General features: G+C 34.7%; 1 protein-coding gene across 5 annotated transcripts in view; it reads right to left on the bottom strand.

Moving 5' to 3' along the window:
* The window catches only part of LOC138320851 (choline transporter-like protein 2), a 51837-nt gene that overhangs the window by 24786 nt on the left and 10047 nt on the right, over positions 1 to 17004 (bottom strand). For 2 of the 5 annotated variants that reach the window (XM_069264117.1, XM_069264118.1), the window contains exons 2-7: positions 4266 to 4314; positions 3840 to 3913; positions 3469 to 3547; positions 1947 to 2034; positions 863 to 961; positions 345 to 408 (exon numbers count right to left, since the gene is read on the bottom strand). In XM_069264117.1, coding sequence (XP_069120218.1) covers positions 345 to 408; positions 863 to 961; positions 1947 to 2034; positions 3469 to 3547; positions 3840 to 3913; positions 4266 to 4314 — 453 coding nt within the window. Of the gene's footprint in view, positions 1 to 344; positions 409 to 862; positions 962 to 1946; positions 2035 to 3468; positions 3548 to 3839; positions 3914 to 4265; positions 4315 to 6075; positions 6502 to 7804; positions 7924 to 14011; positions 14545 to 17004 lie in introns of those variants that run through there. The other 3 variants (XM_069264119.1, XM_069264120.1, XM_069264116.1) reach the window with 3 other exon arrangements.

Genomic DNA, 17004 nt, shown 5'->3' on the forward strand with positions numbered 1-17004 from the left:
CATATTTTCTTCTGGAAAATGACTTATTCAAATAAGCGGAATCCTCTGTAGATTCTATTTAAGGGAGTATGTGGCCTGAATTCTGTATGGCCTAAACTTTGTATATAGATTCTATTTAGAGAGTACATGTCTTAAACTTAGTATACATATTCTATTTAAGAGAGTATGTGTCCTAAACTTTGTATATAGATTCTATTTAAGGGAGTGTGTCCTAAACTTTCTATATAGATTCTATTTAAGGGAGTATGTGTCCTAAACTTTCTATATAGATTCTATTTAAGGGAGTATGTGTCCTAAATTTTGTATATAGATTCCATTTAAGGGAGTGTGTGGCCTGAACTTACGAGGAGAACTCTCCAGAAAGTAGGCTGGACATTGATCACCCTCCACCAAGGCTTGCTTTGTGAGCTGAAACAAACAAAAAGCACATTTTTTCACCATAGGACTAAAATGCATTTTTCTTCAAGATAATTTAGATCATTAGAGATCATTAGAAAATAATGAGATGAATGTCAGGAAAACTGACAATACTTGAATTTTGGCCACCATAGCTGTTATAATTATTCTGTATGCTACATATCTTGAAAATATAACTAAGAGATTATATGGAAATAGGAAATTTATAATTTGAATAAATGAATTTATGAATGAATGAGAGACAGAGAGTCAAATGGATGAACAGATAGATATAAGCATATGACCTGGAAGTGCCACCTTAAAATCTTTACCAGCTAGTGAGATGAACATATACATGTACAATTAAGTCTCTAAATAGTTACAACTCCTACATGCTCATCTGACTTAGACATGTTTAAACCAGTGTTTCATCATTTCCTTGTGAAAATTAACATAAAATACTTACTGAGGTGTCATATCCGGATTTACAGAACTGAAGATCAGCACTCGTAGCAGCATCAGTAATATAGGCATAGTTTGTATCGGGACAAGCTGGTACACACACCTAAACAAAACAATTAGAATATGGTTAATATAAGCACAGATTTATCTGGCCAAACTGGTACATGCACCTTCAAAAAATGAATTTACACCTAGTTATTTCATCCATAAGCATGTTACTGTCTCCTTTAATGATATCAGGATTACAATTTGATGCCAAAACTGTAAAACACCAAAGAGTACCATACTTGTAGTTATTAGATCAAAAATTAACTCATAAAACCTTGAGAATGGATCAAGGTCATTCCATTTTTAGTCTCCTTTTCTTCAATTTTTACCATGAAATTAGGTCTTTTCCTATATATTGGTAGCTCTTCGTGCAATCCAACATGCTACACAATATATCAGGACTTTTGGCCTCTTCTTTATTTAGAAGAAATTTAAATGTATACATTGTTACAAAGGATAATTCACTGTGGCAGACAAAAAAATAACTGTAAAAGGTAAACAATAGACATCACATAATCTGCCTGACATCAAGTGACGTCTAAGTCACCCATTTTTACATACCTGGTATATCATTAGTGTTATTTGACCCTATGAACTTTTCATTGGCTGCCAGGCAGGAAGACCATCAGGATGTCAGGGAATAATGATGTGACAACATGATAAGAGGATGGGGAGACAAAATGTCTGTCTCCCCTGGATGTTCTATAATGTGTTTTAATGATAAAACACTTTGAAATATAGTCCAAAATATAAATGCCATCTTTGCCTATTTGAATAATCCGGTTATTCGCATATTTTTCTTCTGAAAAATGCCCTATGCAAATAAGCAGAATCCCCTGAATATTGTATTTATGTGATAAAAAGTACATATTAATTTTGTGTTTGTGTCATCTGAGATTTTTTAACGTTTGAATTTTTGCTCAACAATTAAGATATGTAAGAATGAAAATATTCAAGACCTATATTATCATTAATAAGATTATATATATGAAATGAACACTCATTTAAGATCCTTTAAAAATGAATCAGGTAATACTCACTTGAGGAGTGGGACATCCCGATACAAATATCCCTACCCCCATCCTTCCACACTGCACAAGGTCAAAGAAGAACAGGTAGTCTTTACCCCTGGAGACAGAAAACATATAGTCACAAATCAGTAAAATTCAATGAACAGTACATGATTTCCACCAACATTGAAAGTAATACAGTTTTGGTAACACTTTTGATACCTTTTCAAACATAGATGACTTTTGACAATAACAGTGATCCTAGACCTACTTGTGTTTGACAGTTACTCTAAACTTACTTGTGTTTGACAGTTACTGTGATCTTTCTTGTGTTTGACAGTTACTGTGATCTTTCTTGTGTTTGACAGTAACTGTGACCTTACTTGTATTTGACAGTATCTGTGATCTTTCTCGTGTTTGATAGTTACCTTGACCTTACATGTAGTTACTGTGACCTTACTTGTGTTTGACAGTTACCTTGACATTACTTGTAGGTACTGTGACCTTACTTGTGTTTGACAGTAATTGTGATCTTTCTCGTGTTTGACAGTTACCTTGACCTTACATGTAGTTACTGTGACCTTACTTGTGTTTGACTGTTACCTGGACATTACTTGTAGGTACTGTGACCTTACTTGTGTTTGACTGTTACCTGGACCTTACTTGTAGGTACTGTGACCTTACTTGTGTTTGACTGTTACCTGGACCTTACTTGTAGGTACTGTGACCTTACTTGTGTTTGACTGTTACCTGGACCTTACTTGTAGGTACTGTGACCTTACTTGTGTTTGACTGTTACCTGGACCTTACTTGTAGGTACTGTGACCTTACTTGTGTTTGACTGTTACCTGGACCTTACTTGTAGGTACTGTGACCTTACTTGTGTTTGACTGTTACCTGGACATTACTTGTAGGTACTGTGACCTTACTTGTGTTTGACAGTTACTGTGATCTTTCTTGTGTTTGACAGTAACCGTGATCTTTCTCGTGTTTGATAGTTACCTTGACCTTACATGTAGTTACTGTGACCTTACTTGTGTTTGACTGTTACCTGGACCTTACTTGTACGTACTGTGACCTTACTTGTGTTTGACAGTTACCTTGACCTTACTTGTAGTTACTGTGACCTTACTTGTGTTTGACTGTTACCTGGACCTTACATGTAGTTACTGTGACCTTACTTGTGTTTGACTGTTACCTTGACCTTACTTGTAGGTACTGTGACCTTACTTGTGTTTGACTGTTACCTGGACCATACTTGTAGGTACTGTGACCTTACTTGTGTTTGACTGTTACCTGGACCTTACTTGTAGGTACTGCGACCTTACTTGTGTTTGACAGTTACTGTGATCTTTCTTGTGTTTGACAGTAACTGTGATCTTTCTCGTGTTTGACAGTTACCTTGACCTTACATGTAGTTACTGTGACCTTACTTGTGTTTGACAGTTACTGTGACCTTACTTGTAGTTACAGTGACCTTACCTGTGTTTGACAGTTACTGTGACCATACCAGTGTTGACCTTACCAGTGTTGACAGTTATATTGAACTTACTTGTTTTTGCCATATCCACACAAGTCTCCGTCAGAATCTACAGGATAGAGCAGCAGGTAGGGGTTTCCATTGGCAAATGCTGTGGATGTAATGTCAACACTTTACTATAGCAATTTAGTGACCTGTTAGCAGGTCAAGATTCTTTTCTCATGCTTTATTATTTCATATCTGCACATAAACTGCTCATTTAAAATATCCGTTGGAAAGTTTGCCTATTAATTTTGGAATGGAATCAGGACTTATATCGGTCCCATAGTGCACTACAGAATAGAATTCTAGGCCCTGAATGTGGTGATATTTCATTGAGGCAGCACTATAAAACTGAATAGATATACACTATTACAAATACTATTAGTGTCATTATACTATACCTAAATAAGACACTCCAGCAAAACCGGCGATGAATATGATGAACAGAAGACAGCATATGATATCTGTACAGGATCTGCAATACACAGAATGTATTTCTGTAACAGGATCTGTCATTAAGTATTAGAAATAAATACACATTTCTCTTTATATCTGGACTTCTAGTTGTATATTCTAAATCATACAGAGCATCCATGTATAAAGTAGGCTAACCCAGTAATTAAATATAGTGGGTTAGTTATATCTATTCATACAGGTTGATTTTAGATTAATCTTACATCATAGCTGCCTTAATTAGCTGTTGTTGAGTCATGACAATATTTATATCCATACTTAATGTCTATTTATAGAATCCACTTAAAATGTATGAAATCACTTTACAGATAACAACTTTCTAAATGTACTTCACATGAATATAAAATAATTACCTTTTCTTGATTGGTCCATTAAAAGTTGGATCATAGGTAAGCGGAGTACCTGAAACAAAATTGAAATTGGCTAAAATTCAATGTCTGGAAGAATTTATACCTGTAACTAAAACACAATTAGACTACCTGTAAGACATTGGCAACAAGAAAATTAAATTTTGATCAAAATGTAAGACCTCTGATGGTGGCCATCTTGATTCATTTTTCAGGTTTCAAATTAATTTTATTGCCCAGCAAATTAGTGGGATGCTTAGGGTTGGGACCCTGGGTTCTTCCCTCTTACACCATCTTGAATTGTCATGCTAGTAAATCAAACATGATGATCTCTGAGTTTTGATTTAAGCTTGATGGTCACTGAAATACCAGACTAAGAGTCAATGTTTGTAATCTGATGTCTACAAGCTGGGGACATATTCTCCTGGTATTAGGCTTACAGTTACTTGTGATATTGGGAGATGAGGTACCTAAGAGAAACCTCTCGCACCTCATACTGTATACCAAAAATACCAACTTATCGTTGTGGTGAATTAATTTCACGTTTTCATTCCCAACAACATTTCCACGTCAATTTTATTATGCAATTCACATTACCCTAATGTGAAGGTCAAGTAGTTAGAGCCTGAGTAAGCTTTTTTACTTTGTGTATGTCAAAGGCATATATATCACAGTGACCTACTTTTGGAATATGGCACATAATCTCACAAAGATAAAGACTAGTATCAAGTAAAGGCATATCACAGCGACCTACTTTTGGAATATGGCACATAATCTCACAAAGATAAAGACTAGTATCAAGTAAAGGCATATCACAGCGACCTACTTTTGGAATATGGCACATAATCTCACAAAGATAAAGACTAGTATCAAGTAAAGGCATATCACAGCGACCTACTTTTGGAATATGGCACATAATCTCACAAAGATAAAGACTAGTATCAAGTAAAGGCATATCACAGCGACCTACTTTTGGAATATGGCACATAATCTCACAAAGATAAAGACTAGTATCAAGTAAAGGCATATCACAGCGACCTACTTTTGGAATATGGCACATAGTCTCACAAAGATAAAGGCTAGTATCAATAATAGGCTCACAACGACCTACTTTTGGAATATGGCACATAATCTCACAAAATAAAGACTAGTATCAAGTAAAGGCATATCACAGCGACCTACTTTTGGAATATGGCACATAATCTCACAAAGATAAAGACTAGTATCAAGTAAAGGCATATCACAGCGACCTACTTTTGGAATATGGCACATAATCTCACAAAGATAATATCCTCATCATTATCATCCACACATTAAATTTTCGCATGAAAATCATGCGTTTCACACATGTATTTCATGTGTGGCACTTTTATAATCATCATCAGCAATGAAAGGTCCATTAACACTAAAGGTCACAAGGACTGATATGGAGGTGATCCACTATCATAACCACAACTCGCAAATAATTTCTGATAACTTTAAACAGCTAATGGGTGTGGTGTAATGCAAAGCTATATGTTCTGTTACATGTAGAGTTAATATACCATATATATTACCTACCCCATAAACAAACACTTGTTGTCCTGTAATCTACCGACAGCTGCACCACAAATACGCAGAACAGACTAAATACAATATATGTTGTCTGGTAATTATAGTTTCAGCATCTGTCAAACTTGTTCTCCTTTTATGGCTATTCCACACACAAAAAAACTTAAATCACACTAAACTGTACTTAGACCAAGAAATATAATTTTTTTAGAGTTTAGTATTTATTTTACCACAATATTCCTTTTCCTCAGTCTAGTTAACCTACCATACTTTTCATCAGACACAAATACTCCATCATTTTCATCTTTACTCCTCTTTTCCTCCTCATCTTTTTCGTCCATTTTGAAGCGAGTTTTAACCACCTCTGAAGAAGCTTTCCTCTCCTTATCACTAAGCAGTTTTTCCCTTGTTGCTTTTTCCTGTTCAAGTTTCCGTTGCTTTGAATGAGGCATGCTGTTCTCTTTTATATACACAGATATATAAAACTTGGGAGGTCAATAGGTCATATGTTAATTAATTTGAGGTCAACAAGGCCACATCCTAATTACTTGGATTATTCATAAATACACATGCAACTGCATTTGTTTAAAACAGTTAAAACATGTGTATCATTATGATTCAGTTCCTATAACAGTAATAGCATATGTTAATACACCAGTCCTCTTCCTGAGTTTCCTGATTCAATAGTATTCCAAGAAACGTAAACACACACAAGTGATTGAAGCTTTGGAAAGTACACTTTTCAGCATACATTTAGATGTTGTGTAACATGTCAACTGTTCCAGTGAATCCTCTGTGACATCAGATTAACTTAAGATTACAGATATGAGAAGCGTACTACATGTAACAGCTAGTTACATCAGCATTATAAACACTTAACAGCCTGAGACACTAGATCGGACTCGGACTTGTTCACTAATTGATATGCAAAATATATTCAATATGGAATATGTATAAGCATGTAAGTATCTTCTAAATGAATATTTTCAATGCAAATCACAGCAATTTTCAGAGTTCTGAGTTTATAATAAGAATCGGGAAACTCCAGTCTATGTTTAGTTATTATGGTAAGATATATACAAAGTCAGAGTAACCACTTCGTGTATAATATACAATGTAAATTGAGGTTATAATTATAGGTTACTGTGTATAACTTTATCAATACTAAACCGAATGGTCGGTGTCTAATGTGACAGCTCTGTAAACACATCTGTTTTATTAACTTATGTATACTTTATGTTTATGCCCAATCACTGTATCCTACCAGGGACCTACACTATAAGCAGCAACTATCATTTTTATGTATGTCTTACCACGAACAGTTAAAAAGCTAACAGTTATAATTTAATCCAATTCACACTACCATCTTTTTTTATTTTAACTAAAGTGCAGAAGTAATTATGATTTATCTGATATTTCTGATTATATGAACTATTCACCCAAAGTCACAAACTAGATGTACTTCTACAGAGAATTGTTAGCAAAGGGGAGATAATCAAGTGTCCAAGATGTTAACAAATGGATAATCTAGTGTTAGAGATGAAAACAAGAAGGGGATATCTATAGTAACATTGATGCTAACTAGAGGGAGATAACCTAGTATCAGAGATACCAATAAGGAGGAGATAACTTAGTAAGATAGATCCTTAACAATTAATAAATCTATTTATGTTAGCAATGGTTACATGTCAGTATTGTGTAGCTCCCATATCAGTATTTCAGTCTAAGTCAATCTGTAGACTCATGGTCACCTATGTCGTTTGTCAGTTGTTTGTAAATTAAGTGACCTCACACACTATATACATGCACCCTGGTATCCTGAACATAATCCACAGGTATAGAACAAATGAGTACTAAACATTCTGATCAAACACATGTAAAATTCCTCTGAACAAAGAAGGAAATACGACGGGTTCAATATTTGTCCACAGTAGAGATGCTCATCAAGGTTATACCTGATCAATCCACCATAGAATCACAATGAATTAACTTACTAACACGTCTTCTGTCATTCCTTAAAATCTCATTGTCACAAAAGAAATCCTGAACTAGGTGAGTGACTCAATTTGAGGTAAACAGTTTTCTGGAGATAAACAGAGAATACAGGTGATTCTCGTCAAGTCTACAGGTATGAAGTTCACCTACAGTCTCTACAGTGCTGAAGATTTGTCAGCTTGATTCAATAAAAATACTTCAAAACTCCAGCAAGTCAATATTTTCAAAAATATTTAATTGGAAAGAAAATGTGTAATAATTATCTATGACAAATGTATATTGCCATCAAAATTTTGAAACTAAAATTGTTTATATACCTCAGGCAATAAATTTATTTATTTTGAATGTGATCAGGATGACTGTGCTGAGAATCAGTGAGTGTATTTAATGTAAGTGTGTATACACACACATCAACATGTACAGTCTATCATTATCATGGCTTTAACATATGTTTTAGACTTTTCATTGCTAATTTTATGACAGTGACAAAGTAAAAAAAAAACACAATAATTTATAGCTTTAAAGCTTTCATGGTCATGCATCTTAAAGCCAAGGTCACTTTTACTAGCACGATTGACATACTCAAAGGTCTTTTACATGCTGAATCAATCAATCGTAACAAGTTATCATACCGGTACATGTTTAAGATCAACCATTTGTCAATTCAAACAATGTTTCTGAAAATTTGCTTTATTTATGTAACATAATTTATTGCCTCTGATAATGGTTAAACTCAGGACCTTTGACTTACTGTACAGGGATTTCCCTCTGGTTTTAACTTTGGTAGTCCCAGGGTCTCCTAGGCTTGAAGTTTGCGAGTCTCTAATAAAAACACAGTCTTTTTTTTTTTTTTTTTTTTTTAATTTATTGTAGATCTTATAAAACTTTCTATGCTGTATCAGAAAATATATCCTGTACTGTAATAACTGTGTATGATTTTGAAAAAATAGACAATGATTGATTCTACTTCATGTAATTGACCTGTAATTTTTTATTTTTTTTTTTGATTCATTCCACATTGAGTCCCAATGACTCCCATTATTTCATTTTAGGAGTCCCTCGGCATTTTTGTGCATCAGAGATGCAGAAAACCTGCATCTAGGAAATCCCTGACTGTAGTTCAATGCTCAACCGATTAGGCAAGTGAAGTTCTCTCAAGCACAGAGGTTGGCTAGGGAGGTATGCTGTGGCTACAGTATTCACTTGGGTACATCTCCTCAACTCAAGGAAAGAACTATTCCCCAAAGTTTCTAGTGGTTAATTGTAATGCTATGGCGCACACGGATCCTATATAAGGGTACCATTGTAACATCTCTAAATTCAATCTTGGCCTCTTGTAAAATCTTAAAAATAACTTCTTGTGAAGTTCTGAAATGACTGGAGACCTAATGCTGGAGCTATGGTATGCTGAGATAGAGGGCTACCAAGTTTGTTAATATAATGTACTTTGACTTTCATTGGTCATAGGGACCAAAAAGACCAAGATCTTAAAATGACTTTTTGTGAAGTTCTAAAAGGCCTAGCTAGAGACCTGTAGCATGCTGATATCAATGGCTACCAAGTTTGTTAATACGAATGACCTTGACCGTCTTTCAAGATAACAGGGTCCAAAACACCTAAAACCTTTAAACGATTTCTTGTCAAGTTCTTGAAAGTCAAGAGTTCTGATGTTGGGTCTGTGTCATCCTGAAATAATGGGCTTTTAAGTTTCTTCATATGAATGACCTTGACAGCCATTCAAGGGCAAAAAAAACGTTTATCTTTAAACTACTTTTTACCAAGATCTAAAAGGGTTAGAGACCTGACATTAATTGATTACTGGTGAAAAGCCCGCCAATGACAATATTTAGTTAACAAAGACATTTGTTCAGACAAAACAATATCTATATTCCTAGTGTAACATGGTGGAAGAATTGTCTGTCAGCCGAGCCAAACTCTGCGCCCTCACACTTACTGGTCCGTTGCTCTAAAAGTGAAGCTAAAAGGCAACCATATCACTATGTACAAATAAAACCTGCTACACTAGTACATCAGAAGTGTGTCTTTATTTCCAATTGCTCCAATTATCGATATGCAATGATCATCAATAATGTAAAATGGTCTGTATATGATACCTCTAGGGGGGTATTACTTATAAGGGATGGGTACTCATTGTAACTATTCTGGATCAGGTCGATCGCCAGTGGACAGGTAGCTCAAATGGTTAGAGCATCCGGCTGATGTTTGGAGGGTCATGAGTTTGAATTTGCCCTCTTCTACTTCCAGAATATAACTACTGTTCACTTGATTGTAGCTCTTCTACTTCTGGAAGCTCTTCCGTCTATAGGCTGGAAGATCTTATGAGAAGACTTCTCTTCTTAGAAGAATGCAAATCAAGTTGAGCTCAGCACTTCAGTCATTCTGTCATAGTTGTTTGTAGCAGATTTCATGTGAATACTGTACATATTGTGAGTAACCTTCCAGATTTGCATTGGGAGGGGTTTCCCTTTAGTTCAGACTGGCAGACCAGTAAGCCCTGAGGGTTTGATCCCGCTAGCGGCACACTACTCACCCTCCTATTACAGATGAATAGTAGACTTAAAAGTCGCTTAAGAGTTGATGGAATAGATAACCGCCATTATTTGACCAAATATTTTTAGAAAGGAGCTATTATTCCTACCAGCTGATAAGAGGACTGTAGAAATCAGCCTTAAGTGACTACTTCTCAGGTGTGCACCAAATCGAAATGTATCGACCTATCAGCTACTGACAGGTCTATTATACCTACCAGGAAGTGATTGTCATGACTTGACTATCCTTTGTTTACAGTTGCCATGACAATAACTTTTATGACCATGTGTAAACTGTAATCTTATACCCCAGATACCTATGTCTGAAATCATGAAAATTATGGTTTTCCCAGGTTTGTTGTAGGAACATGAAAATTAAAGATAGGTTTGTTGTAGGAACATGAAAATTAAAGATAGGTTTGTTGTAGGGACATGAAAATTAAAGATAGGTTTGTTATAGGGACATGAAAATTAAAGATATCATATACATAAAATATGTTCACATATAACAGATATTAATTTTTCCATTTATAACAATTAGTCTTATATCTATTACCAATACATTGATTTAAACATAAATTAATTTGCCTTTGGAAATTGGACAAAGAAGATTGGGCAGAAGTTCTACTAATACATTAAACTTCAATATATATGTAATTGATAGTATAATGTAATATGAAATCAATTTTCTCCACATCTTTTACAAATGTCATACTCATAGGAAAGGATGATCGATTTTCAAAATGAATTAGAAAAAAGGTTTTAATCAATTGTATGTATCCTAGTGTTTTTATAAGTCCAAGTTTCCTCTGATCCTCAAACCATATCTAGACATCCTTACAGAGAAATGTATAATGTATGCTGCATACCCATGTTTCTTTAGGTCAGACAAGACAGAGAGAAGTCACAACTGACATATTTTGAGGTTTGTATGTAACCAGCAGAGGATGTTATGGTCACCTATCCGAGTGCATGCAACATTACATGTTTTAACTTTGATATTAAATGATATACAGACATGACTCATGACTTCAAAATATTCATATCCACAAATCATATCACACAAGTCAACTCAAAATAATGGAGGCCAACTTCAAAATTTGTATATAACATGTATACTTAAACACAATTAAAACAAACTTCTGGGTACCAACAAAATTACTCTGTTATAAGCATAGTTTGTTTTACACATATTGTAATCATCTTATTAGAAAACCTTGATACTACATTATAACCACATATTTGTTGTTATGTTTTCATTATAAACATGTTTTACTATATATTATTGTATATTACTGTTTTACTGTACCAATTATCATTGACATGACTTTAACTGACCTTTACATTCACTCCTGACTCTTTTCAAACAAAATATTTTCATTAAAGGTATATGATCAAATGTGTGACATGTCCTTGACTTTGAACCCAGGAATTTGGAAAAGACTTTTGAAGCAATCTGTTTGTAAAATAAAGGACATTTAAGGTCAAAGTTTGTTGTTCTGGAAGATGGTATATTTTAATGTACACACACTGTACCACAATCCCTGACAGGGCCCATTATGACTTGTGATTGTAACCTTTAAGCTAATATGAGGGTCCATCTCTGCATTACAGCGATGAAATCTCCCAAAACACTTTTGCTATTTTCGCTGTTTCTCCTCCCCACACAAATACTAAACATTTGTCTGTAATGGTTCATATTTGTTTAAAAAATACAGTTTACTATAAATCCTATCTTATCACCTATCTATCAGGTTGCCGTCGGGGAAATAACAATGGTGACAGCACATTACACGTAGATCAATACACCTGAACATGACAAACGATGTCATCGCTATAGTAACAGTAATTTCCTGAAAGTATCCCAGAAAATCAATTTAATTGTACTAATAATTAACATACAACAGAGAAATTCTACGCCTCTGACTTCCTAGTATATGCAAAAAAAGTATATGCAAAAAAAGTACAGTAAACAGAGAATTGATATAGATATAATTCTTGAATTCATTAGAGTGTCATCATTGTTGATCACCCATGCTGAGAACAAATGAAATAGCTAGACTATAACCCGACTGTCACATTTCTCAATCCCTGACCAAACAAATGTAAAGCCCACGATGTGGATACTGTGACATTAAAACAGGACCAAGGTGTAAGATTGTAATCCAGGAGACTTACTAACTACAGGCATTCCATTCCAATCGTTATAACAACCGTATTTGGTATTTTTTAATTGATCTATCTTAATAAATAACAACGCACAGTATAGTACATATCACATTTGTGACCTATAAACAGATAATAAATGGATCTATTTTTTAATATAACTTTTTTATATTCAAACCAGTCATATTTACATAATCATGTTGAGTTACTTTTAATTTCTTTTTTACCATTTTAGCCAACTCCTAGATGCTGAATGGTCCAATATGGTATCAGTATAATTACACTTGTTTGTTTATTTTTGTTTTTTATTCAGGGATATTTAGGACTGCTAGGTTTTGGAGTTTGAAGAAAACCAGAGCACCTGAAGACAAACCACCAACCTCCAGTCAGTGCATGGCAACTCCCCCACATGGGATTCAAACTTGAAACCCAAAGATGGGGTGTTTGTGGTAAAACATGTAATATGTTGGGACATCTTACCCAGTCTGATTTAAATACAGATCACCATTTTATACACTCCATGATTTAGTGTATAATGGTGATCTGTATTTTCATTAGACTGATCTTAACTAAATCGGCCACTGTGGCATATGTCGAGACAATTAAAATTTTGGCCTATAACAAGCAGGAATTATCCCTATACATGTATATAACCTATTTTCAATACCAATCGAAAACAAGTTTCATTCTTTTTTTGGAATTCCTTGTAAAATGGAATTACCAGTAAACAGGCTACCTATATATTCCTTTAACTCAAACTCAGACATTCAAACACTCATTGATTATTTATCATAGTTTCACTATTAAAAGGGAGAAAAAAAAATTTCATGGTTTGCATTGGAAATTAAATTTCAAATATGAAAATGCATGCACATATTATCTGAATGTCACGAGTCATTGAACAAGTTCACATGCAGAATTCAGCACTATCTCAGCTAATCATTACATGTGGTTTTTTCTTAAAACTTTTATTACAATGCCATGGCTTTTGAAGTTCTGAGAAACCTGCCATGGGTTCTATGGAACCCAGTATGGAAGCTCGATTTACGTTTTGGTATCAGTTAACCAATAATTTATTCACAATATTAAAAAGAAGGAAATTTCGGGTCTTATAGGAGACAATTATCTGTCAAAATGTCTAAGTTTGGTGGAAAGAGGAAACTGGAACTCATCAGTCACCTACCACTCTACCAGTATCTGATTTTAAACATATTTTTATTGCCGCAAATTATTGACAACAGGGATTGGGCACAAGTTTTCCCAACTTAGTGATGTCCTCTCCCGAGTATCTGCTATATCATAAAAAATTTGGGAGTCTTGAGGTCAGAGGAAATTCCGACCTCACATCAGACATTTATAGGTACAAAGAAAACTCGGATTACACCAAATATCTGGTGGCATTGTCCGAGGAAAATTTTGCAATGAAGCAGATTTTATGGTGATCATTGGTGAAGTGACCTTTACATAATGGAGCACACAGTCAATACTTACATTCCAATGGTTCCACCTTATTGGACATCATGTTGACAAGGAGATGAAGATGCCTGACGAAATATTTGAATCAGCACTAATATTTATAACTATCCACTACAGTCTGTGTTAGCAAATGTAGTGCTTTAGCAGGTACATTTAAATCCATAATACAGTGTCCATGTACGGCACCAAATCCAGTCACTCATCAATACCTGTTTTATATCAGGTAATTAACACACCCTTACAGGTAGCTCACAAACCTGTACGCTACACAGTATCTCTACAAATAAATTGGAAACTGCAGAACATGTCCTTCTTTCCAGTTACATCATGAACATGTAACAAAGTATGAAATCATCAGGTGATAGGAAACAGTAGGAAAATGTCATGTTCTCTGAAGTTACGAAGAACATTAAACAAGGTATGAAACCTTCAGGTAAATGGACGTCGCTTCAGATGCTGAATGTGACGTTTTGTTTCTTATTCTGAGTTAATGCGTCAACACAATGGTCTATATAATCTTCTCTCCCCATCCCCGTGTGTAAATCTCCATGAACGACACAATACTGTTCATTGATTACCTATAGAGGCCACAGCAGGGGTATTCTACACGCCAACAGATTGGACGGTATGTGTAAAATCTACACTGCAAAATTATATACCGTGGTCTTAAAAGCAAAAATGTACAATTATTCATAGGTGACTTTTTTATGTAGATTAAATAATTACTTGATTACAAATAATTAAGATAGAAGGTTTTGATTATTATGAGAAGGAAGTAATATTTTAAATTTAATATAAAAACAGGTACTCTTTTTAGTTTGCTCTGAGGCCATTTAAACATTGATTGGTTACCAGGAAACTGGAAATATTATATAACTAGCATTACAATACATTGAAACCTTATACATTATTAGGAGTACAATACATTGAATTTGTTCATTAATCTAAAAACTGCTGTTCTCCATTCTGGTTTAGAATTATGTTTCACCAGCTGTCTGCTGAATGATTGCATTTTGTATCAATTTTGAACAAAGAATGGGTATACATGCATGTTCGCGCATGAGACATTGACCAAATACTGTCTAGCAATTGCTTAATTTTTAAAGTAATCTAAGAGCAAATATTTACCCACAAATCAGACTTCCAAGTGATATTTTTTTGCTAATTATGAAAAGATCTACAGACATACTAAACTTTTGGGCAGATATTAAAATGTGTTTTACTTTGATATTTCTGATCATACATTTTAGTTATTTGATGGATTTCCTAACTAGTTTGATTTGGAGGCTGCAGTGGCCGAGTGGTTAAGATGACTTGACATATTACCACAAGTGCTCCACCTCTGGGTTGCGAGTTCAATTCTCATAAGGGAGGTACTGTGATCTGACTGCTGGGTGGTGGTTTTTCTCCAGGTTCTCTGGCTTTCCTCCACTAACAACCAGGCACATCCTTACATGACCATGGCTGTTAATAGGAGCTAATGAAAGCCCTGTTTGATAATGTTAAAATTTTGTAATCTTATTATTCAAATAAGGTGCCTCTTTGGGAACTACAATGTGTTAATATATGTACATGTATTGGATTATAATAATAGTAAATCTTAAAAGAGGAGAACAAAACAAAATGCTCACGGACCTTAACAATCACAAGAAAGAGTTCTGAAATATCAATACCAAAGTGGCCGTCGCCCCTTTTTTACACCATACTCATCAGCCTGTCCCTTGGAGTCAGAGTCTCAGTTAATGCAAATTGTTTAAACATGAAAGAAATTGTTTAAACATGAAAACATCTTACATACATTATTGCCAATCTTTCCTCCCTAACAAGATTTTAAAATATACATATGTTACATAATGTCACTGCCTTCATACGGGACACGGCAAGACAGGATGGGACTGGACACAATGATACTTCACAGACAATTTGCTTGGAGACATGAACTAGCATGAACTACACCTCTAGATTATTTTTCCAGTAAAAGCAACAGACTTGAAGATTTGAGTGCACTTTTTTTCTGTTTCACCCCTTGAAATGGTCAAACAAGTTTCATATAACTATTCATTTTGATTTGATCCTTTGAACTGATCGTATACTTTGCCACATGAACTGACCATATACTTGGCCTCATGAACCGACCATATACTTGGCCCCATGAACTGACCACATACATGGCCCCATAAACTGACAATATATATATTTGACCTCGGAACCGTTCATATTGTGTATGGATTTGACCTTATGAACAATATGGTCATACCATGTTTGGATTTGTTGTATGAACTGGCCATGCCATGGATACAAACCCATGAACTGGCCATGCTTTGGATATAAAGAATGAACTGGCAATACTGAACATGAATTCGACTCCATAGCCCTGTGACCCCATATATAAGTTCCATATCTATCGGTATAATTGCCTTCAGTATCAGATGCCCCTGGAATAATCAATATCCATAAATAATTAACAAAGGATATCGACATAAGAGGCAACAATTTACCTGCACTATATTCATTAATATTAACAAGTCTCTTTATGAGGCAGGTGGTATATATACACAAACCCTGTGGGGTAAACACCACTGATGCAGAATCCAAGCAATGATGTCAGACATGTATAGAGTAGCTTCAGATCTTTGAAATATCTATTGATATAAAATTAAAATAACATGATTGGCGTTGTACGAGTTTTTCAGCTATAATTACTTCAATCAGGTTGCACTCAGTTTGTAATACAGTACAGGGATTGCAAAAATTGTTTATAACTTAGTTTAAACTAAGCTACTTTGAAATAAATTGTTATACAGGGAAGATAATTTTCAATGAACCTATTTAAACTGTAAACTGAAACTGTAAGCCAATGGCTGACTAGATTACAATACAAACTATGGTTACAAGTAATTTCCTTGGTCCTCAGAGATTCATAACAACTGTGTTTTACAGTCATGGAATCACCAGGACCTGTAAGTAACTGAAGAGGAAAAAAATAAACTTTGAACTGGGAGCTCCGT

This window comes from Argopecten irradians, chromosome 4 (assembly GCF_041381155.1).
Source record: "Argopecten irradians isolate NY chromosome 4, Ai_NY, whole genome shotgun sequence".
Classification (NCBI taxonomy): Eukaryota; Metazoa; Mollusca; class Bivalvia; order Pectinida; family Pectinidae; genus Argopecten; species Argopecten irradians.